The 20,011-nt window shown below is 34.4% G+C and overlaps 1 protein-coding gene across 1 annotated transcript in view; it reads right to left on the bottom strand.

The window, feature by feature from the left end:
• Positions 1-4,033: 4,033 nt before the first annotated feature.
• Positions 4,034-20,011, bottom strand: part of CFAP43 (cilia and flagella associated protein 43) — a 136,255-nt gene continuing 120,277 nt past the window's right edge. The window contains exons 33-38 of the mRNA XM_008061089.2: positions 18,840-18,952; positions 17,747-17,906; positions 7,474-7,638; positions 5,829-5,909; positions 4,631-4,784; positions 4,034-4,453 (exon numbers count right to left, since the gene is read on the bottom strand). Coding sequence (XP_008059280.1) covers positions 4,287-4,453; positions 4,631-4,784; positions 5,829-5,909; positions 7,474-7,638; positions 17,747-17,906; positions 18,840-18,952 — 840 coding nt within the window. The 3' untranslated portion in view covers positions 4,034-4,286. The remainder of the gene's footprint in view (positions 4,454-4,630; positions 4,785-5,828; positions 5,910-7,473; positions 7,639-17,746; positions 17,907-18,839; positions 18,953-20,011) is intronic.

The raw sequence follows: 20,011 nt of genomic DNA, 5'->3' as shown, positions 1-20,011 counted from the left end.
CGAACTCTCACATTTCAATAATTAGCCTGAATGTGAATGGACTAAATGCACTACTGAAAAGGCATAGAATGGCAAAATGGATAAAATATCACCAGGCAACAATATACTGCCTTCAAGAGACCCATCTCACTAGAAAGGACATGCACAGACTCAAAGTAAGAGTATGGGAAACAAATTTTCAGGTGAATGGAACACAAAAGAAAGGAGGAGTCGTGATCCTAATTTCAGACAAAATACCATTTAAGCTATCAAAAATTAAAAAAGATACAGAGGGCCACTACATAATGATTAAAGGTTCACTCCATCAACATGAAATATCTATCCTAAACATATATGCACCCAACATAGGTGCGCCAACTTTCATAAAACAACTTTTAGGAAAACTAAGGAAAGATACTGACTCCAACACCATCATAACTGGGGACTTTAATACCCCACTCACAACCCCAGACAGATCATCAGGACAAAAAATCACCAATGAGATCTGGAACCTCAATTTGACTCTTGACCAAATGGACTTAATTGATACCTACAGAACACTCCATCCACAGACCAAAGAATACACATTCTACTCATCACCGCATGGAACGTATTCTAAGATTGACCACATCATTGGCCATAAATCAAGCATAAGCAAATTTAAAAGGACTGAAATTTTACTATGCACCTTCTCGGATCACAGTGGAATAAAAATAAACATTAACACCAACAAGGTCCCCCCAAAAACTGCAAAGACATGGACACTAAACAGCATGATGCTAAACAACTCCTGGGTCAATGATGAAATCAAAACAGAGATCAAAAGATACCTGGAAACAAATGAAAATGAAGAAACATCTTACCAAAATCTCTGGGATGCCATGAAAGCTGTAGTAAGAGGAGAATTTATATCCCTACAAATGCACATGAAGAAAATGGAAGGATAACAAATTAATAGCCTAACAAGCCACCTAAGGAAGCTGGAAAAGCAAGACCACAAAAACCCTAATTTCAGCAGAAGAATCCAGATCACCAAAATAAAAGCCCAAATCCAGGACATAGAAGACAAAAAGACAATACAAAAAAATCAATGGAACAAAAAGCTGTTCTTTGAAAATATAAACAAGATCGATGGTCCCCTAGCTAGACTGACCAAGAAAAAGAGAGAAAAAATCAAATAAGCACAATCAGAAACACAAAAGATGAAGTCACATCTGACCCTGAAGAAATGCAAAAGATCACTAGAGACTACTATGTACACTTGTATGGAAATAAATTTGAAAACCTCAAGGAAATGGAGGACTTTCTGTCATCACACAACCTGCCTAGGCTGAAACAAGAAGAAATTGAGACCCTAAATAGACCAATAACAATCAAGGAAATAGACTATGTAATAAGAAAACTACCTACAAAAAAAAGCTCTGAACCAGATGACTTTCCAGCAGAATTCTACAAGACATTTAAGGAGGAGCTGATTCCAATTCTACTGAAGGTATTTCAGGCGATTGAGAAAGATGGAACTCTCCCCAAATCATTTTACGAAGCTAACATCACATTAATGCCCAAGCCAGGTAAAGACCCAACAAAGAAAGAGAACTACAGCCAATATCTTTGATGAACATAGATGCTAAAATTCTCAACAAGATCCTAGCAAACCGGATTCAACAACACATCTCAAAAATCATCCATCATGACCAAGTAGGCTTCATCCCAGGAATGCAAACCTGGTTCAACATTTGTAAAACCATAAATGTAATTAAATACATCAACAGATGTCAAAACAAAAACCATATGATTATATCATTAGATGCAGAAAAAGCTTTTGATAAAATCCAGCACCCCTTCTTGATAAAAACACTTGAACATCTAGGCATACAGGGAACATACCTCAAAATAGTAAAAGCCATCTATGAGAAACCCACAGCCAACATACTCCTAAATGGACAAAAATTGGAACCATTTCCCCTGAACACTGAAACAAGACAAGGATGCCCACTCTCACCCCTCCTGTTCAACATAGTATTGGAAGTCCTGGCTCAAGCAATCAGAGAAGAGAAGGCAATCAAGGGTATCCAAATAGGAAAAGAGGAAGTCAAGTTATCTCTCTTTGCAGATGATTTGATTGTGTACCTTGAAAACCCAAGAGAATCTGTCAAAAACCTCCTTACACTGATAAAGGCCTTTGGCAAAGTCTCAGGATATAAAATAAATGTGAAAAAGACAATCGCATTTCTTTACACCAATAATAAACAGAAACCCAAATAAAAAGCACAATTCCATTCACAATAGTCACAAAAAAAGAGAAATACCTTGGCATCTTCCTAACCAGAGACATGAAAGACCTTTACAATGAAAACTACAAAACTCTGCTCAAAGAAATCAAAGATAACAAAAACAAGTGGAAAAATATCCCATGCTCATGGGTGGGAAGAATCAACATTGTGAAGATGTCCATCCTACCTAAGGCAATGTACAGATTCAATGCAATACCCACCAAATTACCAGCAACATTCTTCTCAGACCTAGAAAAAACAACACAGGAATTCATATGGAAACACAAACGACCAAGAATAGCCAGAACAATCCTCAGTCAAAAAAACAAAGCAGGCGGTATCACATTACCAGACTTCAAACTTTACTATAAAGCTACAATCATCAAAACAGCTTGGTACGGGTATAGGAACAAGCATATAGATCAGTGGAATAGAACTGAGATTCCAGAAGCAAAAGCTCAATTTCTCAACCAACTCATCTTCAACAAAGCCTCCACCACCTACCACTGGGGAGAGGAGAACCTATTCAGTAAATGGTGCTGGGAAAACTGGCTGACCACATGCAGAAGATTGAAACAGGACCCCTTACACAAAAATTAACTCCAAATGGATCAGAGACCTAAATGTAAAACCTCAAACCATAAGAATCTTAGAAAATGAAGGACATACCCTCATGGAAATTGGAACTGGCATCCAATTCCTGAACAAAACCCCAAACCCACAGGCCATAAGAGATAAGATAGACAAGTGAAACTTCATTAAACTGACAAGCTTCTGCAAAGCCAAAGAAACCATCAAGAGAGCAGGGAGACAGCCTACAGACTGGGAAAAAGTATTTGCCAACTCCAGGTCTGACAAAGGTTTAACATCTTGGATCTACAAGGAACTCAAACGTGCTGAATTGAAAAAAACAAACAACCCCATTATAAAATGGGCAAAAGATATGAACAGACACTTCACCAAGGAAGACATCTGAGCAGCCAACAGACACATGAAGAAATGTTCAACCTCACTAATCATCAGGGAGATGCAAATCAAAACCATACTGAGATACCACCTAACTCCAGTCAAAATGGCAATTAACAACTCAAAAAATTACAGTTGCTGGAGAGGGTGTGGCAAAAGGGAACACTTCTACACTGTTGGTGGGAGTGTAAACTAGTGCAACCTCTGTTGAAAGCAGTATGGTGATTCCTAAAAGCTCTAAATTTCAACCTCACATATGATCCCACAATCCCCCTACTGGGAATATACCCTGAAGAACTCAAATCACTCTATCAAAAAGATACCTGCACACGAATGTTTATCACAGCATTGTTCACAATAGCAAGAACTTGGAAGCAACCCTGCTGCCCATCAAAAGAGGCCTGGATTTAAAAAATGTGGTACATATACACGATGAAATATTATGCAGCCATAAAAAAGAACAAAATCATGAATTTCTCAGCCACCTGGATGGAACTAGAGTCTATAATACTGAGTGACCTCTCACAGAAACAAAGATCTGAGTATCACATGTTCTCACTCATATAGTGGACCTTAATCACCCAACGTATTACCATAAGAAAATGACTGATAGTGGTGGGAAACCATGCGCGGGAGGGGAATGGAGATGGGATTAATGGCAGTAAACATCTGTCTGGGGATGGGGAGACACCTTTTATCAACAAGGGTACCTGAACAAAGAATATTTGTATACCTAACCCCTAACTGTACCCCACAATGTCATAATAAAAAATATCGACTATAAAAAAATAAATAAAGTAGATCTTGAATACTTTCTTTTTGACTCAGAATCTTGTTCATTCTTGGATAAAAAGAACAATTCATGATATTTCACACATTTATTCATGCAGGACAAAAATGTGTACTATACTGATTAAGGCTAAAATTAAACAATTTGCTATCTAAAACATGCAACTAAGAGGAGATGCAACTTAAGTTTCACAGTATGAAGGAAAGTGAATTCAGTTTACCCACATGAAATGATTTTTTAAATGATTGATTTGGCTTTGTGTTTTCCTGGCAGCATTTTTATATTTGAACAAGAGCCGGAAATGTTTTCATTCTCAATCTTTCAACTTCAGCCTGTAGTATTGAAATCTGTTCTGCTTGTTGTTTTGAAAGATTTATTAACTTCTGTTGTTGCATCATGTTTTCATATCGTTCTTTGTCAATCTTTTCACAAGTCAGTTTAGACCCTATCCAAAAAATGAAGAAAAAAGCAATTAGATTGTTATCAGTACTTTCAAATATAGAAGCAGCATTCATAATCAAATATATGGAAGAAATGCTGGTAGCTTTATAACTGTTGTATAGATTTCAGGAATACTGATTACTTTAAAATAAACATACAAGTGATTTTTAAAAATACTTACCCATTGCATTACAGATGTCTTTTCTCTCTGAGACAGCTACCAACTCTTCTCGAAGACTGCAGCTTAGGGTGTAATTTGATACATCTTTTTGATTGCTGAACTTTTCCAGTTTTTTTAGTAGCTTTTTGCAGTTTTCCACATTCTTTTTGTGAGTCTGAAATTTTTGTTCCCATGACACCCACAAAATTAATTTTGGAAAAAAATGTGATTTGTTTTATAAGATGTTATTCTTGTATTTTAAAGACATTATCATCACTAAGATAACATCTTACCACCATATCCCTAGTACCTGTCATACCATCTACACATAGTAGGCACTCAAATTATTTGTTGAAAAATAGAATGTATGTTAATATCACATTTTAGAAAAATTTTGTATTTTCTTAAATGAGATAATATTTTAAAAGCTTGAGATTACTTTGTTTTTTTCTTCTGTATAATCTAAACTGACCATTTGTTACTTGTTATGATAAAATTATAAACTCTTTTCAATGGCAAGGAAAGATATCAACACATCTATTACATAAATCACAATCGAATGTGAAATAGAAAATTCACTTACACTCATATATTCCTAGGTGTTAATTCTTTTATTTATTTATTTACTTTTTTTGAGTCAAGGTCTCACTCTGTCACTCAGGCTGGAGTGCAATGGCATAGTCATGGCTCACCACAGTCTCTACCTCCTGGGTTCAGGGGATCCTTTTCAGCCTCCCGACTAGCTGGTATTACAGGAATGAACCCACACCCAGTGTATTTTGGTTTTTGTAGAGATGTCTCACTATATTGCTCAGGCTGGTCTTGAACTTCTGGGTTCAAGCAATCCTTCCACCTCGACCTCCCAAAGTGCTGGGATTACAGGTATAAGTCACCATGCCTAGTATCAAGGAGTTAATTCTAATAAAGTGCTCCAGTCTATTCCAGTGTTATTAACTTTTCAGCAACTTGGATAGATTTAGAGTCTATAATACTCAGTGATCTATCACAGAAATGAAGAACTGAGTACCACATGTTCTCACTCATAAAGTGGACCCTGAACAATTATAATACTATAAGAAAGGGATTGGCAGTAGCAAGACACTGCCAGGGGTGGGGGGACACTCTTCATCAATCAGGATACCAATCTCAAACTGGGCGAATTGGGGACCAAAATTGGGCCCAAACTGTTCAGATTATAATAGTTATCTTTGAGACTTACCTTATCTAAAACAGCAATGGTTTGTTCCATTATTCCAATCTGAATAGCAATCAGAGTCTCATAGTTTGGTTCATTTAGGTACTATGAGACAAAACCACAACAACAATATCTGTAAGAAGATTTTTCTATTTTTTAAATAATAGATATCTGTGTAAATTGACTGATTTAACTTTTGTGCCTTATATTTACTCATATTTAGCCATCAATACATTTATTTACAATAATTATTACACTCAATACACTCATTACTGCAAATGTCTAGAGTTTATTTTCTCATTTATTCAACTCATCAAACATTAAGTGTTCCACTTGAGTCCCATATTAACAATGTCTCAGTTAAAGTCACTGAAGGATTCACTAAGATAGATAACACGCTCAAGATTTCAAGGAAAAAAGGAACATATAGGTGGGTTTCCAGAAGATATATAAGGTGTCATGCAAATTCAAAGGTGGTTTGTGATGGGATGAAATTTCTCCAGGCTTAGGAAATCAAGAAAAGTTTTGTAAAGGAGGAGGCATTTAAACTAGACCTTTAAAAACTGATAGATCTGGGATGCACAAAAAAGTTGAGGAAAGGAATTCCAGGTAGAAGAACTAGTATGTGTGAAAGCCTAGAAGTAGAATCCTAGAAAACAGTCATAAGTTTGATTTGAGAATACTGATGTGTAAGTAGAAGAGTGGGAAATGAGTTTGAAAAGTTAAGTTCAAAGACACTGCCCACCTAGGGATTTCATAATTCATCTGCCAGGTAAGAAATGGCAGTTTAAATCGTTTGAGCAGGATCATAATGTTATTACAGTTGAACAGGAATACTGATCTAGCAGTAGTATACAGTATTGATTAGACAATAGAAAGACCCAGGGTCAAGACCAGTTAGTGATTAATTATAAGACTGTTTAAACCATTGAAAATGGAGGACTGAACCAGGGCATGTACAGTGGGGACAGAGAATGAGGGAATTAATAGTAGGCAAGACTTGGAAGGCATGGGAAAGAAGAGAACCAGAGATAACTAAAACTTCAAGCCTGAGTTAATGGCTGAAAAGAACAGAAATAAGCAAACTAAGGAGAGGAGTTGCTGAGAGATGGGAACCATAGAAATGGGGTTTGGCTTGAAATCCACAGAGCTTGGATTTGTCTTTCAGAAGTAATTGTGGAACTTAGAAAAATAAAGGAGATCATCAGTGGAGAGAAATGGAAAGAAGTACGCACAGAGCTAAGGGAAGAATCTTGAAGAATGACAATATTGAAGAGTTAGAGGTAAAAGAGAATCCAGTAAAAGAGGCAGAGTGGTCTGACTGACATGTTAGAAGAAAAATTAGAAGTGATGAACGCCAAAGAAATGGGTGATTAGAATGGTAAAATGCCACAGAGAATAGAGAGAGAGGATAGTAATTGAAGGATGGATTTGACAATTAGAAAATCCCTAGTGAACTGTTAAGATAGAATTATTCTACTGAATGGTTCACGAAGAAGTGGAAGCAGTAAATATAAACTACTAGAAGAAAAAGGACAGAATTCATATATACAGTAGGAAATACTACTGACTTAAAATATGACATCACAGAGGATACTTATTAAATACTGATTAAATGGGTGAATACATTAATACAATTAAAACTACATAGGGAGCAATGAGAACTTACTTTTTGACGATCTCTTGAAAAGAAAAGCATCTGAATATCCCAGGCCTTTTGATTTAGATCTTCCATTTCCATCTCCATTTTCTTATGTTCCCACTCAATCTGAAATATTCCTTTGTGTACATCTTTACTTTCCATCATGCTAGCAACTTTCTTTTGTCCTTGTGTCTTTAAAAAAAGTGCATTCAATATTCATATATGAATTTCATATAGCATATAGAATATTTGACAGTAAATGCTATTCTTAGAAAACTATTGGATCACAGATATAATTTTATCTTCTTTTTAAGAATGCAGAAGATATTAAAAATGGCTTCCTGGGCAATATCTGATCATTATAAAGGATAACAGTCACTAAACAGAAAGAATTATAAGATACATTTAAATGATAGAGTCAACTTACTTTTTATGTCAATGATTAGGCAGGAACTCCTTTTGTCATCATCTAATCTACTGACCTGTCGTCATCTGTATTTCTACTCATTGCCCTGTCCCCTGATGCTGTGACTGAAATATTGTAGCATTTTTTGGTATTTATGTTATTTTATTTAACCTTCAAAATAATTCCACAAAATAGATGTACTTATTTACTCCACAAATACTTATTGGCACATAGTAGTACAATAAGGATATCAAAGCCCCTGTCCTCATAGAGATTACATTCTCAAGGGAAAGAACATCCAATAAAGAAGATAGTTATAGTTTGTGATGCATTACCAAAGACATGTGATATTATATTAGTGGCTAATCCATGGGCAGTTGGTTAGTTTTGCTGCATGACAAATTACCCTGAATTTTAGTGATTTAAGATATCACTTTAGTTAGTTTGGCTCATATTTGTGGAGATTTGGGTGTGATTCACAAAGGTTTTCTGTTTAGTAGTTATTTTTTTGAAGTTTTATTTTTGTTATTATTTTATCTTAAAGCTGTGGGGTACAATTCAGTATTAGGTATAAGTGGTCATCTTACAGGTAAAGTGTGGACCTGCTTTGGGCTCCACTTTGCCTAGTTTGAGATAAGGAACCCTTATTGATGTTGTGTCCACCCCTCCACTTATTCCATCAGTATCCTGCTACTGCCAATCCCTTTCTTATAGTAGGCACAGCGGTATCTGGTTGGTAGGAAAAAAAAGTTAAATATTCCATTTAAACACCTAGCTGTTTGGCACTTCACTTTGAATTGCCTACATGAAATTCAGGAATATTTTCATAAAATTGTTCTCACAGATTGCTAGTGAAACTACTATGTCTCTAAAATAAGTCTGTACAATAATTCCATCAGTTAGCATTTTACATTTTCCTCTCTTGTCTTTCAAAAAGCTAGCTTTTAGAAGTTCGTGCCACTAGTATACCTGCTACTATTTTTTATTTTCATCTTGTGATCATGACTTGGTCTTTCAGTTTCTTGGATTTCCTGCTTTCAGTGATCTTTTCTCCATTTCTCTTCAGTCACCCAACTCCCATGGTCATACCCTTGATCTTGTCAGCACCAGCGCCAAAATTTTAAGTTCAAGTATTTCTCTAGAGCAGAGTTTCTCAACTGGGGAAAATATTGCACCATTAGGGAACATTAGGTTATGTCTGAAAAGATTTTTGGTTCAAATGACTGGAGCATTTTGCCTTGCTCCAGGTATCTTGCAGGTAGAGGCCAGGAATGCTGCTAAATAACTTATAATGTACAGGACAACCCTCCACAACAGATAATCATCTGGCTCAAAATGTTAATAGTACCAAGGTTGAGAAACACTCAGCATCTCCTGTCTGCTTTTATTCCAGCCAATTTTTTTTTAGGTGAAGGGTCTCACTCTGTTGCCCAGGCTGGAGTGCAATGGCATGATCATGGTGATCACAGCTCAGGGCAGCCTCGACTTCCTAGGCTCAGGCAATTCTTCCACCTCAGCATCCCAAGGAGCTAAGACTATAGGCACGTGCCACCACATCCAGCTAATTATTTTATTTTATTTTTGTAGGATTAAGTTTTCGCTATGTTGCCCAAACTGATCTTGAATTTCTGGGTTCAAGCAATCTTCCCGCCTTAGCCTCCCAAAGTGCTGGGATGAGCCACCACACAGGCATGAGCCACCACACCCAGTCTCAGTCAATTGTTTTTTTGTAAGACTTATAGTCACTATCTTTACTTCCTCATGTTGCATTGTTTCTTCAACCATCACCAACTGAGTTCCTGCCCCAACCTTCCACTGAGAATACTCTTGTCAGGTAATTGACATGGTACATGACTCCCTCCTCTTTGAAACTATTTCTCTTATGGTTTCTCCCTCCTCTTTGAAACTATTTCTCTTATGGTAACTAATCACCTAGTTTTCCTACTACTACATTAGTAGCTCCTTCTCAGTATCCTTACCTGATTCCTTCTCTGCTAGAGCTTCCCAGAGTTGAATTTTTCCAACTCAGTCTTTGGAAAAAGGGAGTTCCAATTTCCCTTTTATCTGATACCCATTTCTTAAGAGGAAGCAATCTCATAGCTTAAGTTATCTATACGTAGATATCCGTATGTAATAATTACATTTAATTACCTATATGTGATCTATATAGAGAACACTCCTAAATTTATATCTTAGCCCTGAACTCTGACTGTCTACTTGGCATTTCTATTGAGATGTTTGATAGGCATCTTAAATTTAACAAAAGTCACAACTCTTTAATCTATGCCCCTAGCCAAAGTTACACCTCTCCATTCTTTCTCATGTCAGTTAATGACACCATTAGCTACCCAGTTGCTCAAGCCAACATTTTAGCAGTTATACTTGTTCCCTCTCTTTACCTTACCTTTCATATTCAATCCATCAGTAACAAGCTAGATAAACTATAAAATCATTAAAGTGTTGAGGTCACAGAGCAACTACGTAGCCTGAAATCTAAGGAACTACACGTATAACTAAGAGGAAATGGGACACAAGCACTGATTGATTTGTGACAGATCATGGGAGGAAGTGATTCATAGCACCATCAAAGGGGTTAAGAAGAATTCAGATAAAATTTTAATAAATTGTTAAAGGCTGAGTGTGGGTTACATTTAGAGTACAGACCCCATGGGTGCCAGAGACAAAAGGAGTGTTCATTTCCACTTGCATTCCCTTTTCTACAAACGTGTACCAAGTCTTCACCAGAAAGATAGGGAACAGGCAGGAAGATGGAGAAAATGTCCTTTGGTAGTACAGGCCTGGAGGAGGGCAGTGGCCACCACTGAAGGAAAGGCACAAAGCCCTTCCCAGATCCTTTTCCCTTATAGAACAAAAGCTTTGAGCTGCTGAGAGAAGGGCAACAAAACTTGCTGTTACCAGAGACAGAAGAAGAACAATTTTGTCCAGAAGAAATATAAAGGGGAAAAAACAAAACAAAACAAAAAACTTTCTTCAAATCCTATGCACCCAGGGAAGGACAAGGAAGAAAACAAACTATCAACCAAAAATTATTTATGGCTGCAAAACTATCTTTTAAATATAAAGAGAAATTAAGATATTCTGAGATAAAATCTAAGGGAGGCCATCACTAGTCAATCTTGCTCTACAGGAAATGCTAAAGGAAGTCTTTTAAGCTAAAATAAAAAAAAAATTTGACAATAACTTTTTTTTTTTTTTTGAGTTGGAGTCTCACTCTGTCGCCCAGACTGGAGTGCAGTGGCCGCTCCCAGCCACAGCAGCCTCGACCTGCTGGGCTCCGGCGATCATTCCGCCTCAGCCTTCCAAGTAGCTGGAACTACAGGTACACACTACCACGCCCAGCTATTTTTTGATTTATCGTAGAGATGAGGTCTCGCCAAGCTGCCCAGGCGGGTCTCGAACCCGCGGGCTCAGGCAATCCACTCACCTCAGCCTCCCAAAGGCGCGGGATTACAGGCTGAGCCACCGAGCCCGGCCTGACAATAACTTAAAGTCATAAGTAGAAATAAAAAAACACTAATAAAGAGGTAACTACTCAGACAAATATAAAAGCCAGTATTATCACTGTATTTTGGTTTGTAATTTCTATTTTTCAATATTAGTTAAATGAAAAAATGCATAAAACAATAACCACAAATCTATGTTAATGGGAGCATAATTATAAAAATGTATTTGTGACAATAACAGCATAAAGGGGGAGGAACAAAAGCTTTACAGGAATAGAGATTTTTTTGTTTGTTTTTACCATTGAAGCTAATTTGGTATGAATTCAAACTTGTTAGTTGTAAAATTAAGATGTCAATTATAATTCTGAGAATAACCACTAAAAGTAACTGAAAAGTATACAGAAAAGGAAACGAAAGGGGAATCAAAACGTTATACTGCAGAAAAACAACTATATACAAAGAAAAGCAGTAATGGAGGGAATTGAGGAACCAAAAAATATGATATGCAGGAAACAAATATCAAAATCACACAGGTAAGTCCTTTGTCAGTAATTTCTCTAAATGTCAATGGATTAAATGCTCCAGATAAAAAAACAAATGATAGGCAGAATGTATTAACAAAATATGCTTTAATGATATTCTGTCTAGAAGAGACTCACAAATAGCCTGAAAGTGAAAAAACAAAAAAATATATTTTATGCAAATTATAATCAAAAAAGAGAACTGGGGTTGATACACTAATATCAGGCAAAATAGACTTTAAGACGAAAACTGCTAACAAGTTACAGAAAAGGACATTAAATACTGGTAAAAGGGTCAATCCATGAAGAAGGTATGATAACTATAAATAAATATTCTCAGGAAGATGAGCCCCAAAATATATTAAACAAAAATTAACAAAATTGAATGAGAAATCGAGAGTTTTACAATAATGATAGGAGATATCAATACCCTGCTTTCAATAATTGATAAAATAAGTATATAGAAGATCAATAAGAAAATAGAGAATTTAAACAACACTATAAACCAGTTAGACCTAATAGACAATATGGAACACATCACTCAACAACAGCAGAGTACACATTCTTGGCAAGTGCACATGGAACACTCTCCAGGGTAGATCATATATTATGCCATAAAACAAGTCTCAATAAATTTTAAAAGATTAAAATTATACAAGGTATCTGCTCTCACCACAACGGAATGAAACTAGACATCAATAAGAGAAGAAAAACTGGAAAATTCACAAATATGTGGAAATCAAATAACACATTACTAAATAATTAATAGGACAAAGAAAAAATTACAAGGGATATTAGAAAATACTCTGAATGAACAAAAATGAAAACAACATATCAAAACTTATGGAACCCCCCAAAGGCAATGCTCAGAGAAAAATTTATCCCTGTAAACCTTTATATTAGACTATCTCACACAAGTAATCAAAGTCTGCACTTTATGGAATTCAAAAAGAATACAATTAGGACAAAAATAAGTTAAATAGAAATTAGGAAAATAATAGAATTAATGAAAACAAAAGTTGTGTCTTTGAAAAAAATAAACAGAATTGACAAACCTTTAGCTAGACTGACAGAAAAAAAGGCTCAAATTGCTAAAATCAGAAATGAAATCAGGGACATTACTAACAATATTACAAAAATTAATAAGATTATAAGATAATGGTATGAACAAATTAGATCACATAGATAAAACAGAAAACAACAAATTAGATCACATAGATAAAACAGAAAAATTCCTAGAAACACACAAAGCACAAAAACTGATTCAAGAAGTAATAGAAAATCTAAATACATTTAGAATGAGTAAATACCTTGAATCAGTTAAAAACTTTCCAACAAAGAAAAGTCCAGGATCCAAAGTCTCCACTGATAAATTCTACCAAACATTTAAAGAAAATTTACACCAATGCTACTCAATACTTCCAAAAAAATAGAAGAAGTAATACTTCCTAACACATTTTAGGAGGCCAGCAGTACCCTGACACTGAAGCCAGACAAAGACTCACAAGAAAATTACAGACTAATATCTCTTATGCATATATACATAACAACTTCAATAAAATACTAACAAATTTATTCCAAGCAGCACGTTAAAAGGATTATATGCTATGACCAAGTGGAATTTATCCCAGGAAAATAAGAGTAATTCATACACAACAATTAATCAACATAATATACCACATTAATAAAGCAAAGGAAAATATCCACATGGTCATATCAATTAATGTGGAAAAAATGACAATATTCAACACATTTTGATAATTTTAAAAATACTCAACAGATTAGAAATAAAGGGAACTTTCTCAACACGTTCATAGGAATTTATGGAAAATCTATAAAAACATTATACTCCATGATAAAAGACTGAAAACTTCCTCCACTAAGATAAAGAACAAGACAAAGATGTCCCAATTTTGTCACTTTGACTCAAGATTATAATGGAAACCCTAGCCATAACAATTAGGCAAGAAAAACAAATAAAAGGTACCAAATTGGAAAAGAAGTAAAATAATTTCTATTCACAGATGACATGATTCTATCTATATATATACAAAAGACTATAGAATGTACAATAAATCTACTGGAGAGAATAAATGAATTCAGCAAAGTTGCAGGGTACAAGGTCAACATGAAAAATCAGTTGAATTTTTATGTATCATCACTGGAATATTCAGAAAGAAATTAACAAGACAATTCCATTTACAGTAGCATCAAAAAGAAAATAATCTAGAAACAAATTTAACCTAAAAGGTTCTTGTGCAGAAACCTAAAAAATGTTGCTAAAATAAAAATAAAAAGACCTAAATAAATGGAAAGTCATCCACTATTCTTGGATCAGAAGACTTAATACTGTTAAAATGGCAATACCTCCAAAAGGAATCTACACATTTAATGCAACCACTATGAAAGTTTCAATATTTTTTAATGGAAAAATCTGATCCTCAAATTATAAAACTACAAAGGAACACGAATGGCCAAAATGGTATTTTAAAAAAAAGTCAAATGGTTTATACTTTCCTATTTCAAAGAAGAAGACAGGGATAAATTTTCATGACCTCAGATTTGGTAATGATTCTTAGACTTACCAAAAAAACTAAACAACAAAAGAAAAAATTAGATACATTGGACTTAAAAAATAAGAATTTTTGTGCATCCAAAAACATTATCAAGAATATCAAAAGACAGTCTACAGAATGGGATAAAATATTTGCAAATGATATAAGTGTTTACTATCTAGAATACATAAAGAACCTTTATAATCCAACAACTTAATCCAGTTAAAAATGGGCAAAAGACTTGAATAGACATTTCTCCAAAGAAGATATACAAATGGCCAACAAATATAGGAAAACAAGTTCAATGTTATTAATGATTAGAAAAATGCAATCAAAATTACAAACCCACTAGGATGGCTGTAGGAAGAAAATAATGCAAGAAAATAAAAACAGTAGAAAACAGAAAATTTTGGCAAGGATGTAGGGAAAGTGGAACCCACATACTTTGCCAGTGGTAATGTGAAATGGTGCCACTATTGTGGAAAACTGGTAGTGTCTCAATAAGTTAAACATAGAATTATCATATGGCCCATAAATTTCACTTCTAGGTATATAACCCAAATAACTGAAAACAGATTTTCAAACAAAAACTTCTGCATGAACAGTTACAGACCAGGGGAGGATGGGATTGGCAGTTGAGGGAAACTGCCAGGGGAGGGGGTGGCACACCTGCATAATGAACATTTGTATACCTAATCCTGAATTGTACCCCACATCTTTAAAATAAAAATAAAAAAACAAAACAAAACCCAATAGCTAAAAGGTAGAAACAGCCCAAATATTCACCAACTGATAAATGTATAAACAAAATGTGTTATTTCCAGACAATGAAATGCTATTTAGTTATTAAAAAAGAATGAGGTACTGATACATGACTTAACATGGTTAAAACTTGAAAACATTAGGCTAAGTGAAAGAGGTCAGACAAATACAGACCACATATTGTATGAATCCATTTATATAAAATACTGAGAATAGGCAAATTTGTAGAGACAGAATGCATATTAGTGGTTGCCACTAATCACAGTTTAATGGGTATGGGGTTTCCTTTTGGAATGATGAAAATGTTCTAGAACTAGATAGTGGTGATGGTTGTACAACATGTACTAATTGTCACTGAATTTTACACTTTAAAATTGTTAAAATGGTACAATTTATATTGTGCATACTATACACTTTTAAAAAGTATCTTAAGAAGTACTTTAAAAAGCAATCAGCACAGCTAGGACAGAGATAACAGGTGTCAGAATTATCAGACATGACATTTAAAATAACTATGATCAATTGTCTTATAAAGAGAAACTGAATAAAGCTTGGATTTTAGTTAATAATAATGTGTCAATTTTGGTTCAATAGCTGTGACAAATATACTATACTGATGGAAAATGCTAAAAATAGAGCAAACTAGATAGGAAGATATGAGAATTATCTGTACTTTCCTCACCACCTTTCTAAAACAAAAAATTTATTTTAAAAGTAGTCATTTATGTGATGACTATTATGTCAAAGAATCTAGGGGAAAGGGTATATAATATGCATAAACAAATAGGGAATTTCAGTAGAGAGATTAAAACTATAAGAGTTAAGTAAAGAAATCCTAAAAAATATTTTTTAAATGTGATAACAGATATTTGCCTTTCATGGTCTTTTTATTAGACTAGACACAAGCGAAGAAGGATTAATGCTCTTGAATGGAAATCATCCGAACTGAAACACAAAGAGAATAAAGAGTGAAACACTATAAGAACAGAATATCCAAGAGATGAGAAACAATACTGGACAATCTAACGTGTGCAGTCGGAAACCTTATAGAAAAAGAGAGAGGGGGAAAAGGGCAGAAGTATTCAAAGAGATAATCAATGAGAATTTTCCAAAAATAATGACATATCAAACTATAGATTGAAGAAGCTCAGAGAAGCTCAAGAATCACACACACACACACACACACACACACACCTCCCTTCATGTTTAAATTGCTGAAATCAAATTTAAAGATAAAATCACAAAGGCAGAAACATTACATTTAGAGTATCAAAAATTTCAAAAATAGCAGAAAACTTATGAGAAACTATGTAAACAAGGAGAAAATGAACATCTTTAAAGTGAAAAGAATGAGAGAGAACGAATGAACCAAAGAATGAACCTGGTAATTCAGCAAATTTAACAAAACATCTCTCAACAATGAAAGTGAATTAAAGAGTTTTTTAGAAAAAAAAAAGTGGAGAAAATCCATTACTAGCAGACTTGCACTTCAGTTGAGTTAAAGAACATTCTTTAAACAAACGGTATATGATTTAAGACAGATTTTTAGATGTACATAAAGAAATAAAGAGCTTTTGACATAGTGAAAATAATGGTAAATAGAAAATACTTTTTCACAGTGTTTATTATTATAAAACATAATTGACTAAAACAAAAATAACAATATATTTTGGGTTTATAGGATTTATAAAAGTAAAATGTGTGGCAACATTAGCATATAATTCCTAAATAGTACAAAATCATCAAAGATTTATGAATTAAATAACACACTTCTATTTTTTTTTTTTTTTTTTGAGTTGGAGCCTCACTCTGTCGCCTAGGCTGGAGTGCCGTGGCATGCTCACGGCCACCCCAGTGTCAACCTGCTGGGGCTCTGGCGATCCTTCCGCCTCAGCCATCCAAGTAGCCAGAACTACAGGCACGCGCTACCATGCCCGGCTAATTTTTGATTTTTGACTGTAGAGATGAGGGCTTGCCAAGTTGCCCGGGCTGGTCTGGAACCCGCAGGTTCAGGCAATCCACTCATCTCGGCCTCCCAAAGTGCTGGGATTACAGGCTGAGCCACCAAGCCCGGCATAACACACTTCTAAATAACCTATGAGTAAAATAGAAAGTCTCATTTTCTGTTTTAGGGAAATTAGAAAATATTTTAAATGCAAAGAAAATTTTAAAAATACTAAAATTCATAGAATACAGATAAAATAAAACTCATGGGGACATTTATAACATTACATGTTCATATTAGAAAAAAGGAAGGTCTGAAATCAATTAACCAAGTTTATCTAAAATTACCTTTAGGTAAATAGTTAGGGCCTGATGAAACTGTGGCATATTAGAATGACATTTAACTCTGTGGTCCTGAACGTCCTGTACCTTAGAGTAATGTGGCAAGCTTTATAAAAGAAATACTTATGCGTAGGGGTAGATACTGGGCACATTTGTAATGTTCTTCAGGTAATTCTAATGTGCAGTCACAGTTAAAAACCACTGATTTAACTGAATTAAAATTATCATGGAAATGAGAGAATAATGTAAAATAATCGATACAGCAGGTAATATGTTGTTCTTTTCTCTTTAAAAAAGTCTAATTACCCGAATCACAGAATTCAAGTCTTCAATTATGTTCTTGTTGATGAGAATTGCATCAGAATACTCCAGCACTAACTGAAAATTCTCCAGTTCTACTTGTCCTTGTTTAAGAAGAATTTGGATTGTCAAATTCAAATGGAATTTCACTTTCTCTTCCTGTAATCTAAATTGAAAAAGACTTCAAAGCAAGTAGTTGTAATATATTTATATTTCAAATTTCATCTATTATAAAATTCAAATCAGTTTAAAGAAAACATGCTGGATTAGAGTGGAGAGTATTTTTCCAATGATGAGCTTCCCTAGAGGTCTTTCTGAAACCTCTACCCATTGACATGGAATTACATGTGGACTGCTTAAAGAATGGTATAGATAGAAATACACTTATAAAATTTTACTTTGGGATTAAGAAAATATTTTATCATTTTGATTATAATAAAAGTAAGGAAAAACGAAGAAAATATGGATGCTAAATAACAATTCTATTAAAGTTCTGGCCTTATTTATTGATTTCTGATACTATATTAACAATATTTTATCTGTATGCTACTTATCAAATCTATTTCTGGGTAGTTCATATTCCTCTTTGTAGACTAGATCTAAAAATGATGAATAAACAATTCATTTGGGACCATCAAAGAATTATTCATGAATGCGGCTGTAAATATAGCCAAAAAGAAAAACAAGTACTTAGACGAATATCCCAACCACTCAGTAAAACAACAAGCTCCCCTAAAGAAAAAGATATGTTATTGAACATCTGCTTAATTTTCCACACAGTTAGTTTATATGTCTTGAGCCCAAAAGTACTGACTGGCAGAAACAGATTCTTTGCATTTTTATGTGAAAGGGTCAGACTTAAAAAATACTAAGAATTTTCTAAAATGTGTTTATTTATAATAAGAGCAATGGGACACGTGGTAAAGTTCCACCCAGAATCAAGGTCTTATCTGATCAGATGCACTTTTTAAAAGAGAAATTTTAAAGCACAATGCTGGGATCGAGGTAGCTAAATTTGGGCTAGCTGTAAACCAGTCAGCCAATAGGCACCCCAGTTTAGACTTTGAATAGAAGAACACAAAAGAAAGTTTCAAATTACAGGATGAGTTCATGGAACACTTTCTCAATCTCCTGATGCACCTTTTCATCCTCCTCAACTCTCTTCCGGAGAAAAGCCGTCATTTCCACTAAGCCAGCTGCTTTCTGCTTTACCTGAAGAAACCGAACCACAAATATCTCAGAACATATGAAACTTTAGAAAGCATACACCTTTTAACTTTTTACATTTAAAAATCTTAGCAAGTCCATCTTTCTAAGAAAGTAATAAAATTTAAATCCTTTTCATTATGTAATATACAATGTCTAAAACTTACAAGGTACAGTCTGAATAATTTGAAAAGTATCACATTGCTTCTTAGTGAAAAGCAAGTGTGCAAGCAACTAGAATTTTTTTTATATCTTTAAATTTGTTCTTATCCATCTTAGGTGAAATTATAAAATCATAGATACTTTAACAAAAATATGCTAACCTGATACATGTGGCACTGAATGTAGGGGAGTGCTTGAGAAGTAACAAGAGCTTCGAAGGATTCTCTTCCCCTGAAAAAAGTATTAAATTTCTACCCTTTGCTAAATTTTTTTCTATTTTAGCAAAGCTATAAAGTTGGTTCTGCTGAGCTAAAACATAATTTTAATCTATGCAAAATGAGATCTACAACAGCATTGTCCAAGAGAAATATAACGTGAGCCATAAATGTGAGTTATATATGTAATTTTAAATTTTATAGTAGCCATATTATAAAAAGTGAAATGAAACAGATGAACTTAATTTTTACTAATATATTTTATTTAATAAAAGATTCCCAGAATATTAGCATTTCAATCTATAATCAATATATAAATATTAATGAGTTTTCATCTTTTTCATATTAAGTCTTCTAAGTCATTGTACATTTTCTATTTATAACACTGCTAGAGTCCAGCTCCAACAAGAGAGTCAGGGCCTAACTGGGGAGAATTGGGAAGCTGCGAAAAAGAAAAGACGAAGACGACAGGAATCCTCTTCCTGGGGAGAGCTCAAGACTCTGCCAATTTTTATTCAATTCTTACAGGCTTATATAGTTTTTCACTGATCCCTCTACCCACAAAATGTATCCCATGTTACACATTAAATGTTTACATCATGTTTTTTTCTTTTGTTTATGGTGAAGTTGACCTTTACAAATTTCATTTTGTTTCTTCCTGCTACCAGGTGGTGTAACAAAATACCAG

This window comes from Carlito syrichta, unplaced genomic scaffold, assembly GCF_000164805.1.
Source record: "Carlito syrichta isolate Samal-C Ts95f unplaced genomic scaffold, Tarsius_syrichta-2.0.1 Scaffold305070, whole genome shotgun sequence".
Classification (NCBI taxonomy): Eukaryota; Metazoa; Chordata; class Mammalia; order Primates; family Tarsiidae; genus Carlito; species Carlito syrichta.
Note: the sequence above shows the minus strand (reverse complement) of the source record. Positions and strands in the feature narration are given on the sequence as shown.